The sequence below is a fragment of the Rhagoletis zephyria genome, unplaced genomic scaffold, assembly GCF_001687245.7.
Source record: "Rhagoletis zephyria isolate East Lansing unplaced genomic scaffold, Rhagoletis_zephyria_1.1 Rzeph_scaffold_00955, whole genome shotgun sequence".
NCBI classification, from domain to species: domain Eukaryota; kingdom Metazoa; phylum Arthropoda; class Insecta; order Diptera; family Tephritidae; genus Rhagoletis; species Rhagoletis zephyria.
The window spans coordinates 143623-169925 of NW_016158039.1; the positions used below are offsets into that span (position 1 = coordinate 143623).

The following is a 26303-nucleotide window of genomic DNA, read 5'->3' on the forward strand; positions in this document are numbered from 1 at the left end:
TTGTATTATGAACATGAAACGAAAATAATAAAATATAATAAAAAAATAATGAAGAAATAATTTCAAATAATGAATTATGAAATTAATTTTTATAAGTACATATGTACGTGCATGAAAAGTTTTTTAATTTAATTTCATTAAACTAATGTTTTAAAAAATGATAGTTTATTCAACAACAAAATTCACGAATTTAAAATTTCTAAACTTTGTAAAAAACTCAGTATTCAATAAAGTATACTAAATATATTAAATTGCCGTATCGTACATACATATATACATAAAACCCATTACAAAAAACTTTAAATTGGTTTACACAGTTCTTCAGTTTGACTTTTTTACCATGACAAATAATGTCGCCTTATATTAAAAGAACGATTCCAAGTAGTCGTATTACCACATAACAAGCATTGGGCATTATTGCCTTTTCTTAAAACCGAAAATTGTAATTGGCACTCATACGCAGCCATTTTGGGCATTGTTACATATATAGGTGGCAACAGCGCGCTGAAATTACGAATAAAAATATTCAACGGCGAAGCGTGGTGTCACTCTCGTGAAAACTGAAAGCAGGGCTCGAATCGTAACATACGTTATCGTATTACTCGTCACGTAAAAATACATTTTTCGCATTATGACACACGTGAACGTACACTTTGTCCCATTCAGTATATACTGCCTGACGTATCACGTAATTTTCTTTCGTATGGTTTTCGATCCGTGAACTGATGTTACGATTCGAGCCCAGACTGAATTGAAATTCGCTGCGTCGTTTCTGTATACGTATAAGCGCTGCGACGCAGACGCTACTCGCGAGTAGCGTTTTGCCCATCATTGGTATAGACAGTAGCNTCAACGATGATATTTGTCTTTTTGCATTTCAGGTGACGATATGTAGATACAGGCAATTTTTTCACACAAAGTGGTTATTCTGCAAACATACAATCTTCCATACATACATAAATAAATAATTTATCCTCCAGACGAACGCTCGCGATCGTTCAAAAACTCAATCTTTACAATACGAGCACAGTANAAGTTATCACCCGCAACAGATTATTTTGGGTTAATTATTATTGCAATCGATAGTTCGTCTTTCGTTCTTCATTGTTCGTCAATTTTTAACGTTTGTTCCTAAGCCAAACTTTTATAATTAATTTTTTACAGTTTACGGTTCCTGCCTTTAGCACCCCAAAAGCATATATGTAATACTCCTATATTGGCAGTAAGAGCTAGTACCGTCCGAAAACACTACAGTACAGATATATCAATAAACACGTACGAAAGAAAAGGAACACATACGTTTATAAATAAACATGTACATAACACATCCCTCTAGAACCGAGCACTAGTGAGGCACTAGTGAATTCACTCGCTACTGGTAACCACCACTAGCTACCCGCCAGATTACCAGCAATGCAATTCACCCATGAATTTAACATGGGGATGTCATAGGCAATCATCAATTTATACCTATTAGATTACCATTCATCAGCTATCTCACTAGTTACCATTAGCTTCCATTCAGAAGTTAACTCACTAACTACAATTCACCACCTATCTCATTACCTACTATTAAGTTCCACTCATGAACTGCTTCACTAGCTACCATTCATTTATTTGACGAACATTTAAAAAGATAAAAAAAAAACAACAACAGAAATAAGATGAGCCATTTTCGACGTATCTCGAAATCCTGACGCTATTATTCAGCCGAATTTAGATTCAACATCGAAATATATGTATGTCCATATGTACATATGTACATATGTATGTCGAAAATGACTGCTCACATTTCTGTTGCTCCTTGTTGGTCTGTGTAATATAAATTAAATTTATTTTTGGTGGTTATTTTGGCTTATACATTTTGCCTTTATGAATCTATTTTTTTGCAACTGTATTGCCTTCCGTAACTGTTTCTCAGCCGGGCCTAAGTTGTCGCCAATTGGAATTGATTCTGAAAATGAGAAAAATCAATTTAAAAACGTTTTTGGATTGGATGTGTACCTAAAGGTTTAAACAGACAGTAGCGTAAATCCGGATTAACTCGGATTTCATCCGGATCAACTGCAGTTAATCCGAGTTAATTCGGTCAACGCTGCCATCTGTTTTTAAGCTGTATTTCAATAAGAAATTTCATTGATTTACATATCAGCGCATCGTAAAAGTTGTCTAAACCTTTTAGAGATTTTTTACCGTGAATTCCATCTACGTTATATTCCTGCATCAACTTTTCCTGCATCAAATTTTAAATTTCTAATAACCCCTGCTGGTTGCAGAAGAGACTTCATAGTCTTAACCTGATAGTTAAAGAGTAATTAATTAACAAAATTAAGTTATTAAGTTCCGATTAATATTTGTTATCGTATTACATAGGGTGCGTGGTTTTCCTTGTCTATCTTCGCATTCAGCTCCTCCAGTTGCTCAGCTCTTAAAACCGGAAAGTTGATTGTGGACGGTATTTCCTCTCTGAACGCTGTAAGCGTTTTAAGTGCCTTTTGCTTATCATTTTCCCACTACTAATTTATTGGTTTTTAAAAATTAATTATTATTATTACCAATATTTATTTCAATTTATTTTTTTTTTTCACCACCGAAACTGACACTTGACGCCAAGCACAAATAAATTGAAAACATTGTCGCTATAAAGTTCAATTCTTGAATCAAAAGTTGGAAAAAAGCAAAAATAATAATAATACGACTGTTACCTAGGTAACTCAGCGAATGTTAAATACGACGCACCAGTGAGGAACTAGTGAATTCACCGGACCTACCAGATTACCTGTAATGCTGTTCATCACATTACATGAGTTCCTAGAATACGTCACCCTAGTAAATTCACCAGCTACCTTTAATGAGTGAAATCACTTATTAAAATGTACTAATTACTACCGACCGTACTAGATATATATACATATATACGAAAACGGCACTCAAGTACACAATACATTGACAAAAACGGTACTAGACTGTCTGGCTTTGATTTCGGAATGCTTACACATTGAAAAGTTAGCTTACTGCCAATATAGAAGTATTACATATATGCCCAAATGTAAGAATTTCATTATTTTAATTTTTTAACTGTGATAAATCGTTTGTTCGTCGTTTTCTCATCCCTAAAATCGAGCAAAAGCCGTTAATAAATTCATCATTTTTACTTTACGTTAAACATTACGTAAACAAAAGTAGGCGTGGACCGCCCTCTTTTCCTGATTTTAACGGCATTTTTTTTATGCAAATTATCAGGGGTGGCGGTAAGGGGGCTAACCGTGATATTTTCAACATTTTTAAAAGCTTATATTTCGAAAACCTATTTTAAAACAATGGACACAGTTGGAAAAGTGATTGAAAGACCTTTCGTTCGATATATATTTATGTATATAATGTATACATATTTTGAGAAAAAGTACAAAAACCTAATTATGGCAATAAAATATCTTTAATTTGATGTACGACTTGTAACAAAAAATTCTTCTGCACATTATATTTGTTTAAATATATATTAAAATACCGTTTTATATGAAAAAGAAAAAGCGCCGCAGGCAACAATTTGGAATAAAAAATCCCGCGAAGTTTTATTCCAAATTTTCATTAGCTGTATAGTAAACTATCGTTTTATATAAAAACTTAAAAAAACGCCGCAGGTATATATTAAAGTATGCTTTTATTTAAAAAAAAGCGCCGCAGGAGAAAATTGGGATACAAAATCGGAACAACGTCGTCTTCCTATAACTTACGTAAATTTTGAAACTTTTTTAAAGTATGCGGGAATCTCTACAATCCCCTGAAACTTCAAAATATAGACGAAAATGATGATGATGTGAATTAATAATGACAATTAAATTGTTCAGAACTTTTGTTGTTTGATATTGCAAATGAGAATGTGTATATGAGTTTGAGTTTTGAATTTTAAAAGTACATTAGTAGGATTCATGAAACGTCGCCAAGTTGTTGCAAAATTTGCCACCTTGCGACACATCTGATTACTTTTGTATGGAAACTCTAATGCGACAATATTGCGACATTGCTACAATATTTGAGCTGGCAATCATTGCAAGTCGCTTAACACATGGGCGCGTATTCATAGTCCAGTTACTAAGTCGAAAATAATAAAATTGCAACTTAAATTTAAGTGCCAACTTAATATTCACTTCTATTCATAGTCGCATTTCAAACTTCTAGTAAGTAGTTTTAACTTAGTTTTACGATATAGCAAAAGAGTTTGAAAATGTATCGATTTTTCTTTACGATATTTTGGACAAATTACATTTTTGTTAAATAATGTCAAGTTTGATCATCCGTTTAAGTAATTTTTGCTTGCATTGCATGTTTATGCAAAAGAATAAGGCATAATTTTCTTGTTAATTGTGTGAAATAGCCAGAACAACTGCAGTGATGTGAAGTCGATGTTTATCGAAAGCATGCTGTGAAACATACAAACACATATCTAAATGTTATGCACTAATTTACTTTAAAAGGAACAATTGCAGAATACGGCCCGTTAAGGTAGAACAAACCGAAAAAGTGGGCGTAGTCTGCCCTTTTTTTGATTTTACTGGTATAAAAATTTTTTGATGCAAACATATATTCGTGGCTATGGAGGGGGAATTTTCGAAAATTTAAAATTGCTATATTTCGAAAAATTGTTATGCTCTATTTAACTATTATAGTTTGGTGTATCGTTATTTACACATATTTTTTAGTAAAACTGGTATATTAGTATAAAAATATAATATTTTTCTATTAAATGTGTTTTCTTTAAATTTATGCGCGTAAAGTATATAAATGTGCATATTAGATAAAAGGGATTTAGTTTACCTTTCCAACGATACCATTTTTTTAAATTCGGTTAGGAGTTTTCGAAATACAACCATTTTAAATTTTCGAAAATTCCCCTTTTCCGCTCCATAGCCCCGAAAATATAAGTTTGCACCAATAAATTGGTATACCATTAAAATTAGAAAAAAAAGGCGGACTACGCCCACTTTTTCGTTTTGATCTAGCTAAACGGGCCGTATTCTGCACTTATGCCGTATTTGAATTGTAATACGCATTTAATTTCATCTTCCGATTCAAATGGAACGCTCTTTGTAAATTTCAAATAAATTTTTTCCTTAATTCAATAAAATACTTCTTCCTAGTTACGACTTAATTGCAGCTGCAGTCGAAACTAAATTTTAAGTTGGTACTTAGCCAGAAAAGTCGAAACTAAGGCGACTATGAATAGCTTTAGTTGTAACTTAGGATAGTTTCGACTTAGTTGTGAACTAAATATGACTATGAATATGCGCTATGATATTTTATTGTTTCGAATACTTCAAGAAAAATTACATCAGTTAAGGCTGTTTCGAAATACAATTGTAAAAACTTTTCTTTTTCACTTACGCGCGGCATTTCCCCAATAATACCTGAGTAATTACTTGTAAAAACAACACTTTTAGCTGCACGAAAATAAAAAAATTTAAAACATCAGCGTTTTTATAAAAAAAACCGACTAGCGCGACCTCCAAAAAAATGTAGCGTTGATGAGCAAAATTTAACTTGGTACCGGGTTTCGATACGAGTTCTTTTTTCGGTAGTGGTGCACTTTAGCGTGCCCACCGAAAATTGACCCAAAATAGTCGAAAGGCGTATCAAACGATGCGTATTACTGCCGGTGTTAAGAATCCGAAGTCGGAAATTGATTTCGGTTAACCGTTGGTTTGCATCAAAAAATTTTTATACCAGTAAAATCAGAAAAAAAGGGCAGACCACGCCCACTTTTTCGATTTGTTCTACCTTAACGGGCCGTATTCTGCAATTGTTCCTTTTAAAGTAAATGAGTGCATAACATTTAGATATGTGTTTGTATGTTTCACAGCATGCTTTCGATAAACATCGACTTCACATCACTGCAGTTGTTCTGGCTACTTCACACAATTAACAAGAAAATTATGCCTTATTGTTTTGCATAAACATGCAATGCAAGCAAAAATTACTTAAACGGATGATCAAACTTGACATTATTTAACAAAAATGTAATTTTTCCAAAATATCGTAAAGAAAAATCGATACATTTTCAAACTCTTTTGCTATATCGTAAAACTAAGTTAAAACTACTTACTAGAAGTTTGAAATACGACTATGAATAGAAGTGAATATTAAGTTGGTACTTAAATTTAAGTTGCAACTTTATTATTTTCGTCTTAATAACTGAACTATGAATACGCGCCCATGTGTTTAGCGACTTGCAATGATTGCCAGCACAAATATTGTAGCAATGTCTCAATTTTGTCGCAGGAGAGTTTCCATACAAAAGTAATCAGCTGTGTTCCAAGGTGGTAAGCTTTGCAACAACTTTGCGACGTTTCATAAATCCTACTAATGTACTTTTAAAATTCAAAACTCAAACTCATATACACATTCTCATTTTCAATATCAAACAACAAAAGTTCTGAACAATTTAATTGTCATTATTAATTGTCATCATCATCATTTTCGTCTACATTTTGAAGTTTCAGGGGATTGTAGATATTATAGTTAAATAGAGCATAACAATTTTGCGAAATATAGCAATTTTAAATTTTCGAAAATTCCCCCTCCATAGCCACGAATATATGTTTGCATCAAAAAATTTTTATACCAGTAAAATCAGAAAAACAAAAATGTAATTTTTCCATAATATCGTAAAGAAAAATCGATACATTTTCAAACTCTTTTGCTATATCGTAAAACTAAGTTAAAACTACTTACTAGAAGTTTGAAATGCGACTATGAATAGAAGTGAATATTAAGTTGGTACTTAAATTTAAGTTGCAACTTTATTATTTTCGACTTAGTAACTGAACTATGAATACGCGCCCATGTGTTTAGCGACTTGCAATGATTGCCAGCACAAATATTGTAGCAATGTCGCAATTTTGTCGCAGGAGAGTTTCCATACAAAAGTAATCAGATGTGTCCCAAGGTGGCAAATTTTGCAACAACTTTGCGACGTTTCATAAATCCTACTAATGTACTTTTAAAATTCAAAACTCAAACTCATATACACATTCTCATTTTCAATATCAAACAACAAAAGTTCTGAACAATTTAATTGTCATTATTAATTGTCATCATCATCATTTTCGTCTACATTTTGAAGTTTCAGGGGATTGTAGATATTCCCGCATACTTTAAAAAAGTTTCAAAGTTTACGTAAGTTATACGAAGACGACGTTGTTCCGATTTTTTATTCCAAATTTTCTCCTGCGGCGCTTTTTCTTTTTTTTTATATTAAACCATACTTTAATATATTCCTGCGGCGTTTTTTTAAGTTTTTATATAAAACGATAGTTTACTATAGAGCTAATGAAAATTTAGAATAAAACATCGCGGGATTTTTTATTCCAAATTGTTGCCTGCTTTTTCTTTTAAATATACCGTGCCGTGCAATGAAAAATTGGCCCTTAGTGGCAGCGCTTCGAGCGTTCAGATAACCGTTTTCATTTTGCACAAAAAAGGCAATGAAACAGGTTTTATTCCAATAGTTTACATAGTAAGTCATTTACGTATATAATTTTATGTATAATTATTTAATAAATTTCGTTTTAGACTATACTTTTTGAAACCACTTTGAGCTAATTATTTTTTGTTTCCCAAAAGCAACCCTGCGTGTTTAGAAGGCGTGGGTAACAATAACTTCATCCCTGGCATATTCATCCCCGAGGAAGGCAGTCGACAAGTTCACCCAAGGTTGTTTACTGGTTAAATTAGCCGTGTTTTATTTGTCCAGAAATTTAAGCTATTAGCTTATTTTGTATGGAGGACTTACCCAACATAATTATATTGTCTTATGAAAAGCTATATTGGCTTGTATATTGAACAAGAGGCATTGCCATTCAGCATCAGAAATTTTCTCCTTCAACCAATCAGAAAGGGGCAAAAACTTACTTTGACACTATTGGCAGTCAAACAACTATCAAAATTAGGCTAACATAGGAAATAAGCTAATTTCGTTTTATTTGACCAAGATTTAGCTATTTGCTTGTGATGGTTGAATAAAACATGCCTATTGTGAATACGAGTAACTGATTAGAGTTTCACAAAAAACGCTCGCAACCAACGAACGATCGCGAAATATCGAACGAACGACGCTTGCAGCGAAATCTTCCCTCTCGTAATTTTAACATTTGATTGAACATTTAACATTGATATTTCTCGTAAGAGATCGTTAATGCTTTTGTTCGCAGCGCAACTTTTTCAATCGGGAAAAAGTGCAAACACTAAATTTTTGGCCGCGATTGGTTGTGAGAAAGATCGTCTTTTGATCGTTCTCCGCACCCTGGTTTTTAGGTCCTAAAAATTCGTTCCCTGGTCATAACTATTGTCAGGATGCCGACGCCACAGAGACAATTATCAGCCTTTTTTTTGTTAACTAATACGAATTTCTTTATTGTCTTGACAGCATTGCCCGAGGCATAGATCAGTGTTGATAATTTCGATACAACTGTACTTTTTTGATACAATTTCAAGTGCTTTCTACTTTCCTACTGCCCAGTACTTTTTAAGATATTTCATCTGCTAAAATTTGGCAGCACTTGATTCGTTAAGTTATGCCGCACTGTTCTTTCTTAGATGATAGATTTAAAATCACATAAATTTTATAACAAAGAAAAACTAAAGAGGAAGAAATTCTAAATTATAGAAAAAACGTAAAACAATTGTGTAAACTTTTGTCGTACTATGAAAAAAAAACTTATGTTAATGACGAAGTTCGTATACGTTTGTTCTTATTGTTTCACTAATTGTTTCAGAAGTGTGAAATTGCTGGAATAGAAGACAGCAACAGCCTTGTTTCTAAATTTTTAGCAATTATTTGTACTGTATTAGGAACAATAATTAAATACAAGTTGTACACAATAACTAAATATTAGAAACATAATAGGAATCAAAATTTGGTACAATTTAGTTATAAAAAGTACAATATTAATTACATTTTCATACGAAATTGGAAAATGCAATTATCAACACTGGTATTGATATAAAATAGGTGTATGTATGTACACACTAGGGATGTTGCGAATGTGGAATTTCAGACATTCGCGGATGCGAATATCTAACAGCTAACATCCGCGGATGCGGATGTCTGGTAATTTTAAGAAACAATTAGAAACTAGCTTAATAACGAGATCGTTGTTTAAACAGTACTTACAAGCCAAACCAGATGTGTCAGGTTTCTCTAAAGCTTTTAAAAAAATTCTTCCTTCTCATTCCTTTGGCTATTTCAAAATTTGGGGAATCTGTAACATCATTACCGTTTTTCGATTTTAGTTTTTGTAATTCATTTTTAATACTTTCTCTGCGACTGGTTTGAAAAATGTGTGCTTATAGCGAGGTAAATAGGTGGATATGGAAAATAAATTATTATTTTCAGGAATGAAAATTTTTAACAAAATTCTGTTTTCAAAGTCGGGGCTGCCAGCCGAATCGGATCAGAATATTGCACCCCGTTTTTTATAAGCATTTGAATATCAGATAGTTACGTAATTCTTATCTAATTAAAGGTTAGACCTATAGCTTTTTAATTATTTGAGCATCGATTCTCTTTATAGCAGACATTGATCATTTCTGCTGGAAATCCCTATTGAAGGAGCTTACTCTTTGACTTTAAATCGCAAAGAAGCGGCAATTTTACCACAGAAGTTTTTAGCCAAGGATCCAATGTGTATCCTTATGAAAAAAATATTGCTCGACAAGTAAACAAAATTACCGTTTTTTAAATTTTTGCTAAAAATAAATTCCCCAAAGAGCCTCATTTGAAATTATTGAAACCAATATATGTAACACCACTTTTGTTACACAAATATCTTCACGACCGCAGGCAAAAATACTGGCTACAATTTGTCATTTTGTTTGCCATATATACGTTTTATCGGTGCACTTGCACAAGATTCGCATTCGCAAAAGCTCCGCATTGATTATTGCGAATGCGAATATTAAAATTAATGCGGAAGCTCCGCGGTTGCGAATGCGAATATTCGCAACAACCCTGGTACATACTTACATATGTAGCCTACATGCATACATACTAAGCACTGTAAGTATAAAAAAGAAGTATGCAACCACATGTTCCCACCTATTATTTATTAACCACATACTTATGTATTTTTTTCTTACTTGATGCATTTGTTTTAATATTCTTAACTTATGGGATTCGCTCCATGTGTGTTTTGAATAATATCGTAGGATCGGCATGGTGACTATCACTTCAATCAATGCTTCTGAATATCAAAATGTTTTTATATAGTGAAACTTTATTTCGAAACGACCGTACCGTGAAAACACTACATACAACACCCTGGTTAATTTATAACTAATAAAGAAATTTGTTTTGGTTTTATTTTATGTACAAATGTATGCATTAATAACCGATCTTGATTCGCGTCACTTACTTACGTATGTAACTACATTCTACATATATACAATGTTCATACATTTGTATGTAGGCACATACATACATACATAGGTTCGTATGCATCCGCACATACCCAGTAGGAAAAGGTAATGTTTGGGAATGCAAAAAGTAATGGATAGGCCCTATAACCTACGCACGAAAAGATGCAAGAATTTTTCTACAACGTTGTCATACGAAAGTAATGTGCCGCAATCGCTTTACGAAACTAGAATTATAGAAAATATAATTAAAATAAATATATATAAAAAAGTCGGCCGCTGTGGTGTAGTGGTAAGCAGTGCGCGCTTCCTCTCCGCAACGCCTGGGTTCAAGCCCTAGTCAAAACAACATCGCAAAAAATATAGAAAATTTTTTTTTCTTAAAAGCGGTCGTCCCTCGGCAGGCAATGGCAAACCTCCGAGTGTATTTCTGCCATGAAAAACAGCTTCTCATATAAATAACTACAATCGCCGTTCGGAGTCGGCGTAAAACTGTAGGTCCCTCCGCTTTGTGTGGCAACATCAAGGCGCACGCCACAAATCGGAGGAAGCCCGGCCAAACACTAACATATGTGTAAGCGCCAATCTATTATTATTATTATATAAAAAAAAAATCCGTGCCACGGGTTTTGAACCCGTGATCAACAACACGGCAGTCGAACACGCATTCATTCGGCTACAGCAGCTCCCTGCAGTGGAAACTCAAGCCAGCTAGAAAAAATACTAGTTCATTAAATAGTATGTGCCTACCAGATCGACAATTTCGAAAAGCTTAAGCGTTCAGCGACATTTGCCTTTAAATTGCCAAAGCCACAAATAAAACTCAATTAATTGCTTTTCTTACAAATGTCGGCGTGAAGACTACTAGTTCTGGTTCTGAAATCCCAGGATCGAGGCCGCTTGGAGGTGGTTACGATTTTTAAAGTTAAATCAATGTAAGTAAAAATAATTATTCCAGCTTATAAATAAATAACAAATTTGAAATTCTAATTGCATTGCAGAAAAAACATATATATGGGAAGAAATGCTTGTGCCATAAAAAAAAAGAAATTAAACAAAAATATTTTTTTTATTAAATTTAAAAGTTACAAAAACGGATAGATTCCCTGCAGGGCTGTTGAGGTAACTTGAAAAAAAACATACTTGAGTTAGTTCTCAAACTTTTTGTTGTGTTTGTGGCTTCAAAACTACATAATATCATCCGCTCGATTACATTGCATGTATCTTTTCGTACAACCGTAGTTGTTAATCTTTTCTTGGTAGAAAAAGGTAATGCGTTCCCATTTTCCCACTGGGTATACATATATACATAAGTAGGTATATGTTCATTCGTATCTACCCATGTACAGCTGGTAAATTGTACCTCGGGTTATCGGTCAGTACCCAGCGTTGCCAGATTACCTTTTTTTTTATCAATTTAAAGGAAAACAGTGTTTTTATCAATAAAAAATTGTAACGGTAGAATTAAGGTTTTTTAGCCGCATAACTGGAATGCAGCTGACGCTGCACTTCCATCGACCCGTAGTATCTTTAAAATGTACTTCCAAAAAACCCGAAAGAGATACTTTAATTTATTCACTCAAATCGGAAATTTTAGAAACAAGACTTCAGATTGGTCTTGCGCCAATTGATAAATAAAAGAAAATTTTTGGCGGATCGAATTAAACTTTTTACATTTCTAGTAGTGACTACGAAAGCCAGAATTTAAATAGCCCATGGGACTTTGTAAAATTTTATACATATATATGTACATATACACATAATATTGTTTGGTGGTAATAAAGAGCGAAAATCAAAATGGAAGCTCAAAATATAAAAAAATCAAATTGATTTGTGAATATTTTTTTATTAACTCTATCTATTGAAATGGGACGCGGAAAGACATATGTATGTATGTTAATAACATAGAGAACGAAGAGAATGCGCTGTTTTAATCCCTTTTGCATAATAATGTTGAAACAATAAATAGTTTTTTCTTGCATTTTGTTTTGCATAAACTTTGTGTAAAATTCCTTTAAATCGAATGAATAACTGTCAGACAATGCCTGGAAAGCCTACAAAGCCTGAAACAAGTTCGAAAGTTGGACTTTAAGACTGTTCAGGCTTTTCGGACTCCGGTTGTGAAGCAGCTTCTATACAATTGGACTAAATCATCTTTCAGGCTTGAGCGCCTCAAGCCGCAACGCCTGAAAAACCTGCTATGGAGCTTCAGCTTAAGCAGCCATATCTGGTAATTTTTGGCGATTAAATTATCGACAGCGAATACTTGAATCCGGCTGCAAGTCTAAACAACTACAAATTAGAGCTAAAACGACGAATATGGCAACACTGCCAGTGGCACATTTTCATAAGTGGCATACAAGGCGGATTCAATAAGGTTGTGTTAAAGGCGAACCTGAATTTTTCGCCGTGAAAGACATTACGTCAAAATGATGTGGTTGTTGTAATTTGTAATAATGATAGTATGAATTTCAGCGTATAATTTGTTAGCGTAATTTTTTACTTATATGCGGCTAGCATCACCTTATTAAACTCGCCTTGGTGGTGTTGATATATGAGCTGATTTCTTCGCCTTACATGTATTTTGTTTTTGCTTTTACTGATTAGGCAGCCTTAAACTTTGGGGCGAATTGAGATTAAACATAATACCTGCAATCAGCGTTGCCGAATTTACGATTTTATCGTCATTTAGACGATTTTTGAGCTTAAAAACGATTTGACGATTTTTCCCGAAAATTGACGATTTCTACTGTTTATTTATTTTTGCTTTTTAAAGTATTCACCCCAAGGCCAATTTCAATTACCTATTATAAAATACTTATGTTAGTGTACTAGTGGCAACCAAGTGCATTGGATTCAAGCACAATATTGGCACCACTTGTAAAAAGCAATTATATGGCACCCCTAATATCAGACCAGGTTTCATTCTCCATTTGCTACACCGCAATCGTTCTCGGTAGAGGTGGGTAATGGCACGATTTTTTGTGTGTTGACACAGTGGCATACGCACGCCATGAGGTGTTAAGACACTGTGTTGGCACAATTGTGTTATTGCTACCTATCGAAAGTGGATCAAGAAACTCCTTAACTCTTCGCTCGAATTTGCTATTTCCTTATGTTTTGCGATTATTGGCGGCGAGAGCACTCAACACAGCAGAGTGTGCCATGTGTGCTAAAAACACTTCCCAGTTTGTGCTTTCATACTGTGCCAAGTGTGCTACTGTGCTATCGTTTAATCGAAAAGTGTGCCTGTGCGTGCGGCACATCGATGAGTGTTAGCACAGTAACACAGCACTGTGTTGTATTACACATCAGTACTTCTCAGCGCGTAAATAAAAATTAACAAAAAGAAAAATGGACAGATTTTTGATTCGAACTGGTAAGTTGTCAGATAAATTATTTATATTGAAGTAAAGTAAACGCATTCACAAGTGCAGTAATACATATATGTATTTATGTTCAATCATTGAAATTCGTCTCGCAGATGGTAATAACAATGCTTGTGAAGAGGAGAGTGTTGTGCTGAACGAAAATGAAGATGTAAGTGCATACCTATAAACACGTAAAGGCTTTTTCTGTTTAATTCATATATCAGGTCCCAAAAACTAATAGGCGAAAGATATGCTCCTCATGGATTGCTGATTTCAGTGATTGGCTAATTAAAAAGGAAACTGCTGCAGGTGATGAAGAACTTTTTTGCAAGGTATGCAATGCCTTTCTTAAAGTGAGTTCCGGCAAATCAGATTTAATAAGCCACAAGAATACCCAAAAGCACAAAACCAGATCAATTTGTATTACGAATGGTCAAACCACTATTGCGGAGCAGTTCAGAAATAACACTAGAGAAACGAGACTGGTACAAACCTTGGAACTTCAGTTAAGTGCATTTATAGCGGAACATAACCTGCCCTTCTCCTGCATGGACCATTTGTCACTGTTTTTAAAAAAATCCATTCCGGATTCAAAAATTGCTCAACAAATTTCCTGCGCTCGAACAAAAACGACAAACCTCGTCAAAAATGTATTGGGCCCTACCCAATTTGAATATTTATGCCAGCTTTTACGTAAAAAAAAGTTTTCCTGTGTATCGACGAGTCGATCGATATATCCAACAAGAAATCATTGTGCTTAGTGGCTAGGGTTGCAATAAATTTTTCCATTAAAGACTTGTTTTTTGGATTAATTGAAGTAGAAAACTATGATTCACGAAGCATATACAATATTTCGAAAAAACAATATTTGTTATAAAACTAACTTAATTGGATTTGCTGCGGATGGTGCACCGAATATGACAGGCAAAAATCATTCTGTTGCTAAACTGTTAAAAGTTGACGTTCCAGATTTATTTATTATGAAATGCATATGTCAATCAATCGCACTTTGTTCATCATATTCGTGCCTTAAGCTTCCATCCGGCGTAGAGTCTTTAGTATGAGATGTGTACAATTGCAACATTGTAACATTGCAAATAGCCCCAAGCGAAATGCGCAATTCATAAAAATTGCTTCAATTTTAGAATTCAAACCAAAAATATGTTACATCCCGCTCAAACTAGATGGGTATCTTTAGAGGCTGTGGTGAATCGTGTTCTTGAGCTGTATGAACCGTTAAAAATATATTTTGCATTTGCGTCTAATGTGGACCATATAGATTTAAGTTTTTTGAAGTATATTCTTCACATCATAAATAACGGTAATAAAATATTTCAAAGCTCAAGCTCCCAAATACCCGGAATGCATGAGGAAATGTTACGGTTATTCCTTAAAATTTTGGATAATTTCATTCAACCACGATATTTAAATTCAAATCGTATTAATGAACTTGAATTTGAAAATAGAGCAAACATGTTAAATGAGGAGAACGTATACTTAGGGGTTTATGTATCAAAAAAAATTGCTGATAGCAAATTATCTCCTCTTGAATTAAAAGAAATCACCAACAATTGCATTGCTTTTTACATAGAGTTTTGCAAACAAATAAAATTCAGATTTGAATTTAACGATATAACTTTAAAGGAACTGTCTTTTATGAACCCTGGCAAGATTTTAAATAAAAATATCACTTCGTTACAAAACATAACAAACCGATTTCCAAATTTAATTTCTCAAGCTGACATGCAGAACTTAGATGATGAGTTTAGAGAGTTACGCCACTTAAATTTTGATGAATATTTTAAATCTTTGGTTAACATTAATTACGAAGACTTTTGGGCTACAATATCTAAAATTACACGCGCAAACACTGAATATGTATTTCCCACGTTGTCTAAGTTTGTATCAGATTTGTTGTGCCTTCCCAGTTCATCCGCAAATGTTGAACGCATATTCTCAAAAGTGAATTTAAATAAAACTAAATACAGGAATAGACTGGAGAGTGGAACTCTATAGGGTATTTTATTTACCCAAGACTACCTATCAGTTAATAAATGCTTCTGTTATGAACTGAAAATCGATCCTAAGATCGCAAAAACCATGAAACCATCTCAGTAAAACTAAAATTCAAAATGTATGTTTGTATACATATGTACGTATTTTGATTTCAGTCTTGTAAATTTATACACGCCTTATTTTGCTTATTATACATATGCATGTATGTAGTATAGTAATATTATTTAATACATATTAATGAAGTTAGTAAACATATGTATGTTTTTTAATAAAAAAATAACAAAATGGAAAAAGACGATTTTTCATTAAAAATTACGATTTTTCATTAAAAATTACGATTTTTCTCCCTCAATTGACGATGAATAGCCGAAACTTTTTGGCAACGCTGCCTGCAATACAAAATACATGTGGTTGTTGTTGTTGTATTCTTGCTACCATCTTGTATTAATTCGCCTTGATGGCATGCAAATATATATATGTATATGTGCATGTAGAATGCCAGTCGGATTTGGTTGCTTTCAGCTAGGCGCACACCAACGCGATAGCGACAGTGATGGAGATTGCGATAGAAATCGAACGCACAAGTGTTTTTCAATTAAAAGCCTGCGCAGACCAACGCGATAGTAGAATTGTAAAACTATCGATAGGGCCACCATCGATAGTTTTCATATTTAAGAAAAAAACTATCGGTATTCGTTGATACTATCCCCTGCAAAAAATGGCTGACCATATCGAGAACAAACTATCGATTGTACGCTCGCATACATATGTACATACATACATACATCAAAAAAATTTACTTCATTGTTAGCTGTGGTGCAAAATATAGAAGAAGGCGGTGAAACCAATGTATTCAATTTGTATTTGGATAGAGAAGAAAACATTTGAGGCCAGTGCGCTTAGGCCGACTGTGGAGTCAGTGACTACAGTGCTGAAATTCAATGCAACGCCAACGTGGGACTCCAGCCCTAGGAATGGAGGAAGAAGGACCAAACAGCGCTGAAGAATTTGTTTTTTTGTGACGAAAATTCAGAACCGATGAAAAATTAGAAGAATTGTCTGAGCTCAGTAGCCCTAAAAAAGCTTGCGATAATATATTTTTATAAATAAAACAAACACATAAACAAAATCGAATTGCATTTTTTAATTTCGTTGCATGTATTTTTGATATTTCGCTGCCATATATTCACTAATTTATCAATTATTTAGAAGTTAGAATAGTGGCCAGAAAAATCACTAATTATCGTGATATTTTCCCAATAGTTTCGTCGCTAAACTCACTTGTACATCACCAACTAGATGCCATGTATGAGCGAGTGAAAATACTATAAGGCAAATGCACCCATGTGTGTGCAAGAAAGGGATGCATTATCACACGCGCGGAGAAGTGGTCACTTTTTCCCCAAGCCCATACAAAACTAACCGCTAAACTGACGAAAAGTTTTAGTCAGTTTTCCCAATAATTTAACCGATAATCATAGGTCAGGCTTCTTGCAGGGTCTATACTATCAATGCTATCGATAGTGGCAAGCGCTACTACCGATAGTACTATCGACAGTCAATGGAAATGCTAACAACTGTTCCAAGTTAACTGGGACGGCATCGAAATACAAAAAAAAAAACATTTAATTGGGAACATAAACACACACACACCGTTTTCTCAAGTAGGTTTTAAAAGTTATCTACAATTTAAACACAAATTTGGTTCTGAAAAATGTGTTTGAAGGGCAGATAAACAAATGGCCGATTCCTCAAGTAACCTTTAAATTTAAAGCTCACTTTATATTTAAGGGTTGATGTAAAATTTATATGTAGTTTTGCCGAAAGTAAATCATTTAATTCTCTGTTTTTAATTTGTTTACACCCAAGAGACGTCGAAAACCGATAATAGAATTGCTTTACTTTAGACATAGCTATAAATTTTAAAGCAACCTTTAAATATAAATTGAGCTTTAAAATTAAAGGTTGCTTGAGAAAACAAAGAGACAAATCTGAAAAACTAAAAAGTACTATTAATATATGTCACATTAATATTAATAGCGTCACAAAATGGCGTTTTTGGCGAAGTGGCAACGTTGCAAACAAAGTTGTATGAACGACATATTGCAACTCCGGATTGCAAAATAATTTTTTTTAAAAATGCCTCGTGTAAGTCGAAATGAAAACTTTATACAGTTATATTTCGAAGCAGCCTTAACTGATATAATTTTTCTTGAAGTATTCGAAGACAATAAGAGAACATGTGTTTCGCGACTTTGACTTTGCAATGATTGCCAGCTGAAATAACATGGCAATGTCACACTGTTGTTGCAAGAAAGTTTCCATACAAAAGTAATCAGCTGTGCCGCAAGGTGGCAATTTTGCAACCAATGCGTCATTTGCAACAACTTTGCGACGTTTCATGAATCCCACTATTATCCATTTGTCGCCCCGAATGGGCTCTGTTCTTAACTTGTACCGAAATAAATTTTTATTGTTATATCAAAATTTCACATGAGAGCCGTTTTATAGACTGTCAGTTAAAGATAACCGGTGCTTTAACCCTCTAGTAGGCAGAACCGCCTCCAGACGGTCGTTAACTAAACACCTTTTTAGTGCACCTATAATAATTTTTTTCTATATTCGTAAGGCACGATCTTTAGACAAAAATCGTACCCTTACGGCGAAGTAAATTTTAATCCGTTATGTCAATCCGTTTTATTTTAATCGGCAGTTGAATTACAGATTTTGAAAACACGGTTAAAATTAATTATTTCTTGCTATTTAGTAATTTCGTAATTAAAGAAATTTTTTCTTTTGAAAAATTTTTTCATATAAAAAAATTCGGTGGATTTCATTGTTAAAAGCACCATATTTTAATATAAGTTTTATAATTATGTCACCATTCTAAATGGAGAAAATTTCTTTCGAACACAGACCGTTTACAGAACGGCTTGCCGACATATAAAACCCCAGTTTTGCATTTTTGACTGTCTGCAGACGGCATTGCCGGTTCGTACGTCAACATTGTGTAAGAGAAAGCTGAAAATATGTGTAAGTATATCGGCGAGCCCGTCTCCAGACGGTCTTGGTTTTTCTCCCCTGTAGGAAAAAGTTACTGTCACAGATCGAAATGGACATCAGTTTTGGATTTCTCGTGCTAAAATCACCCATTCCTGAATTTTTCAACTCATAAAAATTTGGCCTACTAGAGGGTTAACTTACTGCCAAATTTGTTGCTCGCATGCTTATAACAGGCAAACTGCCCAGAGAATCACTTACAATAAAATATTTGCAATCTTACCAAAGCGACGAGCAGGTACACAAAATGGAGAAATATATACAAATAATAAAATTGTAACAGGCCGATGTCCGTACATTATAAATATTAAAGAAATATTAATTTGGGAGGTCTTTATTTGAGCAACAGAAGCAAATCAACAACTTTTAGATTTTTTTCTGTCCTTCTGTATGTTTGTACGCGCATCACCCGAAAACTAGTGCATGGAATTGAACGCAGTTTTCACCGAGGTCTAACTAAAAATAATAATAAAAAGAAAATATTGTAATATGACTGTCAAAAGAAAAAGGTTTAGAAGGATTACAGCCGAAAACGTTTTTGTTGAGGGTTGCCACCTGTTCAATTCAATTAATAAGAAAAATTTAATGCTCCAATATAGATATCAAAATGAAGAGCTTTACTGCCGAAAATATTTTAGAGGAGGGTTACAACCCGTTTGAAAGTTTGTATTCTATTAAATTGATATAATAAGTGAAATTTTACATTACGGGTATCAAACAGCACAAAAATACTTCTAGGCGCAGTAAAGTCGCCGGGTATTTGCTAGTTATGAATAAAATCGGCTGTGCTAGAGGTGTTAAACTATCGATAGGCAACTAGTACTATCGATAGTTTGAGCGTTTTAAACGATGTTTCCACGCCAAGTGGTTCGCTCTCTCATTCGTAATTCGCTCTCTCATTCCGGATTGGCGCTCCAATCACGAACCGAATCACGTAATTCGCCATACAAAAGTTTGAAAGCGAATCACTTCATTTGTAGGTAATTCAGATCCAATCACCATGCGAATCACGAAAAATCATTGTCTTCTCTAATTTTTATTTTGTCAAAACAAACAGACCACACATCCCCACCAGGACTAACATTAAAAAAGTAGCTAGATTAGTTTAAACTATTGATTTAGCTATTTAATCACTACACATTTTTCCTCCACCGTTGAAATGCACAATAAACAACACATTAAGGGCCGGTTACTCAATGTCTGGTTAACACTAATCTCCGGTAAAACATCGTTATCGACGTTACCGACTCCATGTTATATGCATGGAGCCGAACACGTCGATAATGATGTTTAAACGGAGATTAGTGTTAACCACATATTGAGTAAACGGCCCTAAGCAATAAACAAAAGCAAAGAACAAGAAGCAGAGATGCAAAGTAAATCAAGAATGTGGCGTGTAAACAGGTTGATACGCCGTTCGTAATTGAGAGAGCGAACCACCTGATTCGGTTGGCGTGGAAACGCCGCTTTAGAGAAAAACTACCACTACTCATCGTTGGTGGCAAAAAAATAAAGCTATCGGAGTGAAATGAGCCAAAAAGTGGAGTGTTTTTGGTTTTCCGTAGTGTCAAAGTAAAAACTTTGGAAGAAGTACATATCTGTGGACATTTGACCAAACAATTTAAGTCTATCTTTCAGGGACTTTTTACTTTAAATAGCATAACTCGGCAAAGGTTCACCGTCAGAGCAATCCTTTTTATTCAAATGAAAACATGCCGTTGTTGCAAACAGAAAAATTTTTAAAGGTTGTGAATAGCGATAAAATAATTTAACATTTCTTTCTAATTCCAAAATTTTTCTCTATGACTTTTTACTGCATAAAAATATCGTTAGGCGCTTTTTTGTACATCGTTCACATAATAACATCCCTGCAAAACTCGATTGACCGAAACCAAAATACACGTACAAGATTTTTCTATTGTCACTAGCACATAAATAGAGAACCAGTTGTAGGTTTGCTGTCAGAACTGTGGCGAATGAAGATGCCATAAGATATGCTATTGATCTATATCCTTAGCATCCTACCTATTGTACTTAATGAAGGTGTTGAGCTTTTGTTGGCGACCTAGAAAAAGATTTTCACAGCGTCGCATGCACTGGCCTACATCCCACAACTCTCAACTGAGAACTCTCAATTCTTACCATTGAGCGTAAAAACAATCATTTCAAAACTCAAGTCTGATGGAAAAGAAAGTGATTGTGCTACCTTTCAAAAAGCAGTGTCCTGATTTTTCTTTCGACTCATCTGGTCACCTTAGTTATAAACATACAAAGTTGAAATTTTGTTATTTGTTTTTAAATATGGTTCGGGTTATAAAAAAACTATTTAAATCAAAGTTTCCAATTTTATACAAAATTAAGGAAAGTTGAAAAAATTTTCATCAAAACTTACAACTTTTTAATCAGTATGCTGCTTCATAGCCCATTCAATTTTCGTATAATATTCTGCAAATCTGAAGTGGCTGAGTATTCGCGTTGAGTTTTCGTATTGATTTGCAAACGGTTCTATGCATTTTTTCCATACAAAGTATGAGCGAAGTTTATCTTATATAGAAGAAAGTTTCTGGTGTTTTCGTTTCTACCAAAAAATTTCGCCTTTTGATTTTCCTTTTCTCTTTTCGTGTTCGATTATAAAAAAAAGGTAAACGGTTAAAAATGTTGTGTTCGTTTCTTAAAATGTCCACTCTTTTAAGGCAATAAAGGCATATTTTCTGGCCTTTAAAGCTTTGCCAGGAAATCAGATGGTTACTTATTACGACAATATTATGAAATACCTGAGCTAGACAAGGTGAAGAAGGCAAAAACATGCCCTTTTACAGGGTTGAGTGTAACATCAAACACATTTGGCACGTGCAACAACATTTTTTTAAAGAAACGAAATCCCCATTATTTTCTTTCTCGATGATCATATTAATGTCGTTTTATAGTCAGGCAACATTGAATAAAAATGTTTAACCGTTTTATAAACAGTGATTAAGGTATTTCCAAATTATTATTTTTTTGCAAATAACTTACTTATAATCTTAGTAGGTATATTGTCATTTTTATTTCACGGTAACTATTTAATTCTGATAATCTCAAAATCGAAGTGTTTTTGCAAGAGAGGGAGTGACGTAGTGTTCGGCTTAGAAAAGGAGTGAAACACTCCTATCGGAGTGAAAACGTCAACGCTGAGCACGAATTTTTCCCATCGTATTTCGACATAAGCGCAATTGTGACGTTGAATCCGCAGAGCAAAAAATTACAACAATGCTACACATATATATTAATGTCTAGCTCACACTTGCGCGATCCAGACTCTGCGAATTTTTCGAATATTCAACGTTCCTCTCTTCGGACTTATTTGAAACGCGGCTTGCAGCGCTTTGAAGTCATCAAAGAAGAGAAAGAAAAGTGGCATAGCAATAAATGTAATAGAAAACCTTCCTTTTTTATATGATATGGACACAAAAATATAAGAAAAAAAGGCAAATTAAGTGAGTTGTATATCGAAATTCGCGCAAATATGCGCCGGTTTGTGGATTCGAAGTTAACAGCCGAATTCGCTACGATGAAATCACGCTAATGTGCGCTTCGCTTAATTTGCCTTTTTCCTTATTTTTTGTACATAGCGTATCCATATCATATAAAATAGGACAAATGAGCTGTTCTATTAGTTTTTGCACAATCAACTTTTTTCTTTAAATTTATTGCTATGACACTCTTCTTTGCCGCCTTCTAAACGCTGTACTCCGCGTTTCGAATGCGTTCGAAGAGAAGAACATTGAATGTTCGAAAAATTCACAGTGTAGGAAGCGTGCAAGTGTGCCTAGCGCACTCATTAAAATATATAGGTAGCATTGTTGTAGGTTTTGGCTCAGAAAATTCGCAACGTCAGATTCGCGCTAATCTACCGTTCGCTTTATGCGGTTTCCTATAAGCTCTGATCCAATACTTTTCGTTTAAAATCCTGTAAAAATGTCAAACAGAAAATTACTCTCGGAAAACAGAGTAAAAACTAAATAGGACTTGCCGGCGGGATAAAACGCCATTAAATTTTTTCGGTTGCAAGAATTGGTGCTACTGAACAATTTTTTGAAGTAAAACTTCTTAGGCGGCGGTATCGCAAAAATTTGTAAATTTTAGTGAAATTTTTAAAACTGAAAATGTTACATGAATAAGAAGGAAGATATAGTATAGAGAAGGGGGAAAAAGAACGCGCATGCATACGAGTACCTACATACATATGTACGTACACACATACCCACCAAAAATTATATATGTAAGTTGTAAGAAATAGGGAATTCGCTGGCGGCGCAGTTTGCAGCGTTTATTTTACATGATATATAAGGCTTATATAAGGTAAATATACTCCAAGGGATGCCTTATTGTAAGGGATTATTAAGCAATTTTTATATGACCTATAAGGCTTAGGCAGGTGCAAAATAGGGGTTGTGTCACACAACTTGTATTCCTTACAAGATTCATGCATTAAATGTTGAAGGCGATGTCAGATACAACTTTTTCTTCGCGTTGCCTGACAGATTCGCTTTGACAGATAAGGTGAAATGTATGAAAATGCACAAAGCATGTCTTATAGATCGTTTCAGTTGCAGTGCGAAGCAAAAACATGGCCAACTCCTATCTTTTTGCGCGCGTCGACAATCAGCCGGTTTAATATTTATTTTGTTTCGTCCAAATTCAAGGTTTCATTCAACGCAATTAATTGCTTTTCTTACAAATGTCGGCGTGAAGACTACTAGTTCTGGTTCTGAAATCGCACGATCGAGGCCGCTTGGAGGTGGTTAAGATTTTTAAAGCTAAATCAATGTTAGTAAAAATAATTATTTCAGTTTATACATAAGTAACAAATTTGAAATTCTAATTGCATTGCACTACATATGGGAAGAAATACTTGTGCCATAAAAAAAAAAGAAATTAAACAAAAATATTTTTTTTATTAAATTTAAAAGTTACAATAAAAACCCTAAACAAAAAAATTAATTAAAATAAAAAAATAAATAAATAAAATAAAAAATAAATTTCCCTGTGCCAGAACTTGAACCTGGGCCCTCAGGCATACCACGCGAATGCTTTGCTCTGTCGGCCATTGCGATTGCTGGAACGCTGCGAGCAAAAAGGCATACTTATGCTTGGATTAATTGGCAGACTGTCTCATCAACTGGAATAATGCTACTAGTATTTCTACTAGTAGGTGCTGCTGCATAGGACATCGTAATGTTAAAAATACCACATTGCTAACATTGAAAAAGGATAGAACGGGAACTAGTTCGGCTGAAACGCAAACTGGTAGAATTCTAGTTCTCAAATAATAGCTTTCCCTGCAGGGCTGTTGAGGTAACTTGAAAAAAAAACATACTTGAGTTAGTTCTCAAACCTTTTGTTGTGTTTGTGGCTTCAAAACTACATAATATCATCCGCTCGATTACATTGCATGTATCTTTTCGTACAACCGTAGTTGTTAATCTTTTCTTGGTAGAAAAAGGTAATGCGTTCCCATTTTCCCACTGGGTATACATATGTACATAAATAGGTATATGTTCATCCGTATCTACCCATGTACAGCAGGTAAATTGTACCTCGGGATAGCGTTGCCAGATTACTTTTTTTATCAATTTAAAGGAAAACAGTGTTTTTATCTACAAAAAAACTGTAACGGGAGAATTAAGGTTTTTTAGAGGCATTACTGGAATGCAGCCGACGCTGCACCTCCATCGACCCGTAGTATCTTAAAAATGTACTTCCAAAAAACGCGAAAGAGATACTTTAATTTATTCACTCAAATCGGAAATTTTAGAAACAAGACTTCAGATTGGTCTTGTGCCAATTGATAGATGTTACCGCCACTTGTCCAACACCTAGTTTTAACAGTTATTCAACACTGAAGTTATCTAATTCGTATATACCTACTACTTTATACGTATACTTACGCGAATTTAGACGCGTTTGCAAAGTAGCAACCACATGTATATTTTTAAGGTTAATTATTGCGATTCCAACAGTGTCCGAGTTGAGATCAATTAATCTAAAGTCTAAGTTGAAATTGCCCGCCTTTTGTTCACTATAAAAGTATGTATACTTTTACTGAAATTCCCAAAATTATGTTTTCTATTAATAAGTGAATTTGTAATTCCATTTAGGAATTTTAACTCTCTTATAACTGTCTGCATTTGTGAAATAAAACATTCTTGGGTTTCTACAAATTGCTTGTTTTGGGAGTTTAAAATCGACGAAGATTTGCGGACTCAGCGCAGAGTAAATCTCTCTGCTAACATTTATTAAAATTCTTTTTTAATCTAACACCACAATCGGACCTTTTTCCGGACTAACCTGGTGCCGGAAACCAACTGCACTCAATACCTTAAATACAAAATCCCATTCATTGCGCTTTACCTCGCAGTAAGTACAAAATGAGCCATACTAACTCCCAGGGACAACCGTCTAGCCACACAACTGCCTCGAGTAAAAGCCATTTAAGTCACGCTTCTAGTGTCTCCACAAAGACACAGGCCTATCGAAGGTCACCAGAGCTGCAAAGACTCGCAGAAGAACAACAAATAAAACTAGACTTCTNTAGCCACACAACTGCCTCGAGTAAAAGCCATTTAAGTCACGCTTCTAGTGTCTCCACAAAGACACAGGCCTATCGAAGGTCACCAGAGCTGCAAAGACTCGCAGAAGAACATCAAATAAAACTAGACTTCTTAGCCAAGAAGTATAAGGTGCTGGAAAATACCATAGAGGAACCGAATGAAGGGTCGTGCTCAGAAAAATCATCTGTAGTGCAAGAATGGGTGGACTCATTAATAGCTCCACCAGATGATCCTATCGATTGTTGTGCTGCAATTGCGTCCACGGCAGATGAGAAGCCAAATGACCAAACTCAACATGGCAACATAACCTCACAAAATCCTAATTCTCGAAATGTGCACATCGGAAACAATACTTCGCAAGCCCAACCTCAGATAGATAATACGCAGGCTACTTGCATTCCAAACGTGACAGCAACGAACTACGCTCGGCGCACATGTCCAGCGTCAATAAATCAGCCACGTGCTGACACCTTACCTCGACATATGCAATGCCCATTTCCCGGGAAAGATAAAACACAAAAAAACCCATCGACAATTAACGGTCGCGTCAACTTTGCCTTCAACACTTCAAAATTTAACTCCACGATGTCAAATATTCCTTCTTCACTAATAGGACCGCAGAACTTCTTGTCTCCACCGCGAGTGTCAAACGTTGGGTTCCCACAACTGGCCGAAACCACAGTCTAATAATAACACCCAGAACAATTTGACTTTGCAACAGACAAACACACGACACTCAGTTCCACGAGAAGTGCCAACGTTTTCCGGGCGACCAGAGGAATGGCCTATTTTCAGCGCAACGTATGACCGGTCAACCACAGTTTGCGGCTTGAATGATGCTGAAAACTTAATT

At 34.6% G+C, this 26303-nt stretch overlaps 2 protein-coding genes across 4 annotated transcripts in view; one reads left to right on the plus strand and one right to left on the minus strand.

Moving 5' to 3' along the window:
- LOC108362177 (phosphoribosylformylglycinamidine synthase-like) overlaps positions 1 to 10402 on the minus strand; it is a 72357-nt gene extending 61955 nt beyond the window's left edge. For all 3 annotated transcript variants that reach the window (XM_017615046.1, XM_017615044.1, XM_017615047.1), the window contains exon 1: positions 10135 to 10402. In XM_017615046.1, the coding sequence (XP_017470535.1) occupies positions 10135 to 10212 (78 nt within the window). In that variant the 5' untranslated portion in view covers positions 10213 to 10402. The remainder of the gene's footprint in view (positions 1 to 10134) is intronic.
- A 2990-nt stretch (positions 10403 to 13392) lies between these two features.
- LOC108362179 (uncharacterized) lies at positions 13393 to 15967 on the plus strand. Its single transcript, XM_017615049.1, has 3 exons — positions 13393 to 13789; positions 13895 to 13950; positions 14006 to 15967. The coding sequence occupies exons 1-3, from the start codon at positions 13765 to 13767 to the stop codon at positions 14540 to 14542; spliced, it is 618 nt and encodes a 205-aa protein (XP_017470538.1). The 5' UTR covers positions 13393 to 13764; the 3' UTR covers positions 14543 to 15967.
- Positions 15968 to 26303: the final 10336 nt, after the last annotated feature.

Bases quoted from the DNA above. Each gene is read 5' to 3' on its own strand.
- LOC108362179 (XM_017615049.1), top strand. From the start codon at position 13,765: ATGGACAGATTTTTGATTCGAACTG. The intron at 13,790-13,894 runs GTAAGTTGTCAG...TTCGTCTCGCAG, and splicing joins CAGATTTTTGATTCGAACTG to ATGGTAATAACAATGCTTGT. The intron at 13,951-14,005 runs GTAAGTGCATAC...TTCATATATCAG, and splicing joins TGCTGAACGAAAATGAAGAT to GTCCCAAAAACTAATAGGCG.